Source organism: Coregonus lavaretus (genome assembly GCF_964263955.1).
Source record: "Coregonus lavaretus genome assembly, contig: SUPER_36_unloc_1, whole genome shotgun sequence".
In the NCBI taxonomy this organism is placed as follows: domain Eukaryota; kingdom Metazoa; phylum Chordata; class Actinopteri; order Salmoniformes; family Salmonidae; genus Coregonus; species Coregonus lavaretus.
The window spans coordinates 1,190,267-1,195,282 of NW_028167175.1; the positions used below are offsets into that span (position 1 = coordinate 1,190,267).

Consider the following 5,016-nt stretch of genomic DNA (forward strand, 5'->3'; position numbering starts at 1 on the left):
AAGTCCAGGATCCAGTTGCAGAGGGAGGTGTTTAGTCCCAGGATCCTTAGCTTAGTGATGAGCTTAGAGGGCACTATGGTGTTGAATGCTGAGCTGTAGTCAATGAATAGCATTCTCACGTAGGTGTTCCTCTTGTCCAGGTGGGAAAGGGCAGTGTGGAGTGCGATAGAGATTGCATCATCTGTGGATCTGTTGGGGCGGTATGCAAATTGGAGTGGGTCTAGGGTTTCTGGGATTATGCTGTTGATGTGAGCCATGACCAGTCTTTCAAAGCACTTCATGGCTACAGACGTCAGTGCTACGGTTCGGTAGTCATTTAGGCAGGTTATCTTAGAGTTCTTGGGCACGGGGACTATGGTGGTCTGCTTGAAACATGTTGGTATTACAGACTCAGTCAGGGACATGTTGAAAATGTCAGTGAAGACACTTGCCAGTTGGTCAGCACATGCTCGGAGTACACGTCCTGGTAATCCGTCTGGCCCTGCGGCCTTGTGAATGTTGACCTGCTTAAAAGTCTTACTCACATCGGCTACGGAGAGCGTGATCACATAGTCGTCCGGAACAGCTGGTGCTCTGATGCATGCTTCAGTGTTGCTTGCCTCGAAGCGAGCATAGAAGTGGTTTAGCTCGTCTGGTAGGCTTGTGTCACTGGGCAGCTCGCGGCTGTGCTTCCCTTTGTAGTCTGTAATAGTTTTCAAGCCCTGCCACATCCGACGAGCGTCAGAGCCAGTGTAGTATGATTCAATCTTAGACCTGTATTGACTCTTTGCCTGTTTGATGGTTCGTCGGAGGTCATAGTGATGTGGTTTCTGTTGCCCAGTGTCTAGTTCCCCCAATGTGACCTTTGATCTATAAAGTCAGCAGGAAGTATATGAGAGACTGCACCCCAAATGGCACCATATTCTCTACGCAGTGCACTACTTCAGAACAAAGACCCATACGGTTCTGGTCAGAATAGAGTGCCATTTGGAACGCAGGCAGAGTGTGCAAACCAGCATATCACCCTCCTCTACCTATCAACATGATGACAACCACTGAACTGTCAATCAGATGAGCAAAGATAGGGAGGTTTTGACATATTTGACAGGTGTAAAAAGCCCAGCTAACAATGTATAATGCTTAATACAGGTTTATTGAAGGATCGCAGTTAAACAGGTGAGCCATACAACATTTCCACCATGAATTCACACCGTCATCGATTATCAGTAACGTCATTAATATTGATGTATCAATCCGGACGGAAAAAACATTCACATTTATTGTGAAGCTATGGATGGTACATTCAGAAGCTATGGATGGTACATTCAGAAGCTATGGATGGTACATTCAGAAGCTATGGATGGTACATTCAGAAGCTATGGATGGTACATTCAGAAGCTATGGATGGTACATTCAGAAGCTATGGATGGTACATTCAGAAGCTATGGATGGTACAATGGATGGTACAATGATGGATATATTGTGGATTGTAGATCTGCATCCGTTGGGAATAATGACAGGTGATGTCAGGTGACCTGTGACTTACGCAGTGGTCCAATCAATATGGAGACGAGAGGATCCTCAATACCTGATAACTACTCACACACACACACACACACACACACACACACACACACACACACACACACACACACACACACACACACACACACACACACACACACACACACACACACAGTATATTACTGTGATTTATTATAATACAATAATACTAATTTGTAGAATTGCTTGTTTCCAATTGGTTGTTGTATCACTGGAGGCAGGAATAAAGAACCCAGATCGTGGATGCAGTTCAAATGTTCAGGATGTACTCTATTTACCCTCCCTCCTAACTTTATGACATGACTTTACTTTCAGATGTCCAGGTCACACACATTTTCAGAATTCAAATGCATGCAACGTATTACTCTCCATTCCTCCCTCCCTCCCTCCCTCCCTCACCATCTCCCTCACCCTCACCCTCACCCTCTCCCTCATCCCTCCCTCCATCTCTCCCTCACCCACTCTCTCTCTCTCTCTCTCCCTCCATCCATCCCTCCCTCACCCTCTCTCTCCCTTCTTCCCTCCATCCCTCCCTCCCTAACCCTCTCTCTCTCTCTCTCCCTCCCTCACCCTCTCTCTCTCTCTCCCTCCCTCCATCCCTCCCTCACCCCCTCTCTCTCTCTCTCTCTCCCTCCTTCCCTCCCTCCCTCCCTCACCCTCTCTCTCTCTCCCTCCCTCACCCTCTCTCTCTCTCTCCCTCCCTCCATCCCTCCCTCACCCCCTCTCTCTCTCTCTCTCTCCCTCCTTCCCTCGCTCTCTGCACAGACACGTACTGTATGTCAGAACTTACACACACACACACACACACACACATACACACACACACAAAGACATCTCACCCCTAAAGAAAGACTAGGACTTACAGCTGCTTATTAACAATAGCGATGGTGCCACCTTCCAAAACGCACAGTACGCCTGAGACACCAGATCAGCCGCTGGTTGATACGTCTGAGACGCCTGAGACGCCAGATCAGCCGCTGGTTGATACTTCTGAGACGCCTGAGACGCCAGATCAGCCACTGGTTGATACGTCTGAGATTCCAGATAATCCTGTTATATCTCTGACGCCATCCCCAAAAGAGATTTTGCAACTTCTCTGCATCGGGTGTCCCCTGAATCTCCTGCTGTAATCCTACTGCAGCTGCCTCTGTACAAATTAGATATTAATATCAACATCAGCTGCCACTGTACATATGAGATATTAATATCAATATCAGCTGCCATTGTACATATGAGATATTAATATCAACATCAGCTGCCACTGTACATATGAGATATTAATATCAATATCAGCTGCCACATATGAGATATGAATATCAATATCAGTTGCCACTGTACATATGAGATATGAATATCAATATCAGTTGCCACTGTACATATGAGATATGAATATCAATATCAGTTGCCACTGTACATATGATATATTAATATCAATATCAGTTGCCACTGTACATATGAGATATTAATATAAATATCAGATGCCACTGTACATATGGGACATTAATATCAATATCACAATGTATGAGACATCATTATCTGGGAGTATGCCAGGACATGTACACACTAGTTCCAGCTAGGTGTTGACTCCTCAGCCAGCTACATTATTATCATTACTCCCAGTAGTAAAGTCATTATCAATGTACTACTTTGTAGAGAGATTAACTTACCTTCATTTTGAAACTCTAATTCTTCTTGAGGCACAGAGTCTTTTCAGAGAAAGATTAAACTAAAGTTATTTAAAATGAACCAACAGTTCTATTACCATTATAATTATTATTATTATTAATAGTGGTATATTATTCATTAATTATTTTAGTGATAGATGGATAGATGGATGGAAATCCAAGAGAAACATACACTCTTACCCTGTTTTTCAGCAATAGGATCAACCTCTGCAGAATCCAGTTCTCTGAGCCCACTGACAGTTACATCTGTCAGAGAGGACATACAGTAAAATGTATTGAACTGTATTGAAAGGATGCATCTTCTACATACTCAAAAACACCTTTCTCTTTGTCTTTAAAACACACACACAGCTTTGCTTTCGTGAATTTTCAGGACTTTTTGGGGAGAACACATTTATTCCCATTCAAAATCCTATTTTTCCTAACCCCTAACCCTAAACCAAACCCTAACCCTTACCCTGACTTTAACCCTAACCTTAATCTTAACCCCAACCCTAACCTTAACCCCAAGCCCTAAACATAACACTTAAACCTAAATTAGCATTTAAACAAATTCAGCACATGAAAAAAGTCCTTACTTTTCAAAATGTTTTTCCGGTTCTCCTACCTTGTCAGGACATTCTAGTGACTTGTCAGGAATTTCTAGTGACTTGTCAGGACATTCTAGTGACTTGTCAGGACATTCTAGTGACTTGTCAGGACATTCTAGTGACTTGTCAGGACATTCTAGTGACTTGTCAGGACATTCTAGTGACTTGTCAGGACATTCTAGTGACTTGTCAGGACATTATAGTGACTTGTCAGGACATTCTAGTGACTTGTCAGGACATTCTAGTGACTTGTCAGGACATTCTAGTGACTTGTCAGGACATTGTGGTTCTGATAAGGCAGGAAAAATGTACACACACAAAAACAAACAAACACAAAGACACACACACTAGACATACCTTCCTTAGCGTTAACCTGGTTGAGCTGGTTTGTCAACAGGAAACCCAGCAGAGTGACCAGCACTAACACACCATGGCTCCTCATCCTTTCCTACACAGAAAACACCCCCATCCAGGTTGGACAATAAGTCAATCAACCAACCAACCAATCAACCAATCAATCAATCAATCAACCAATCAAATTCATTTCTAAAGCCTTTTTTACATCAGCAGTTGTCACAAAGTCCTTTTACAGTCACCCGGCCGGCCTAGACTACAAAGAGCAAGCAAAGCAGAAGCAGACACACATTGTCTAGAAAACCCTTCCTCCAAGGACGTCAGTGAGGGATAAAGTTCAACTAACCTGGAGATTCTGGAGTTGGTAGAAACAGTCTGCTATGTGGTCCAGAGACAGAGTTGCCTCTCTGCTGTTTTTCAGACGTCTTTTATCATACCTTTTCCAGGTAATTGCCACACCCCAACACCCTAAGCATTTCCCTAAGAACACATGTTTTTGGCTAATCTTGGTACAAAATTGTTTTATGTAAATTGATTCTTAAGAAATCTTTCTATCTGTGCCATCTCGCTCCAGGTCATCAAATAAGTCAACACTCAATGCACACAGTCACTCACTTTACTCTTAGAAAACATTTTCTGGATACAACCATAAAGGGTTTTATTGCTTGCTGAATATATGACACCCCTAAAAGATCTATATAGAACCATTCCAACAACTTTAACAATGTATTTGAAAGACAGCAAGTGATTATTGTGTAAATGTATTTATGTTTTTCAATAAACATTTGCAGTTGAAATATAGCTTACATGTTGTCAATCATTATTTGATTGCCTGTTAGGTGAAT

General features: G+C 42.8%; 1 protein-coding gene across 1 annotated transcript; it reads right to left on the reverse strand.

The window, feature by feature from the left end:
* Window positions 1–1,114: 1,114 nt before the first annotated feature.
* LOC311111078 (uncharacterized protein) lies at window positions 1,115–4,579 on the reverse strand. The gene is made up of 6 exons (XM_084189077.1): window positions 4,518–4,579; window positions 4,175–4,265; window positions 3,408–3,473; window positions 3,210–3,248; window positions 2,406–2,689; window positions 1,115–1,574 (listed from the first exon to the last, which is right to left on the reverse strand). Exons 2-5 carry the CDS (start codon window positions 4,257–4,259, stop codon window positions 2,415–2,417), a joined length of 465 nt encoding a protein of 154 aa, XP_084045203.1. The 5' UTR covers window positions 4,260–4,265; window positions 4,518–4,579; the 3' UTR covers window positions 1,115–1,574; window positions 2,406–2,414.
* Between the last annotated feature and the right edge of the window lie 437 nt (window positions 4,580–5,016).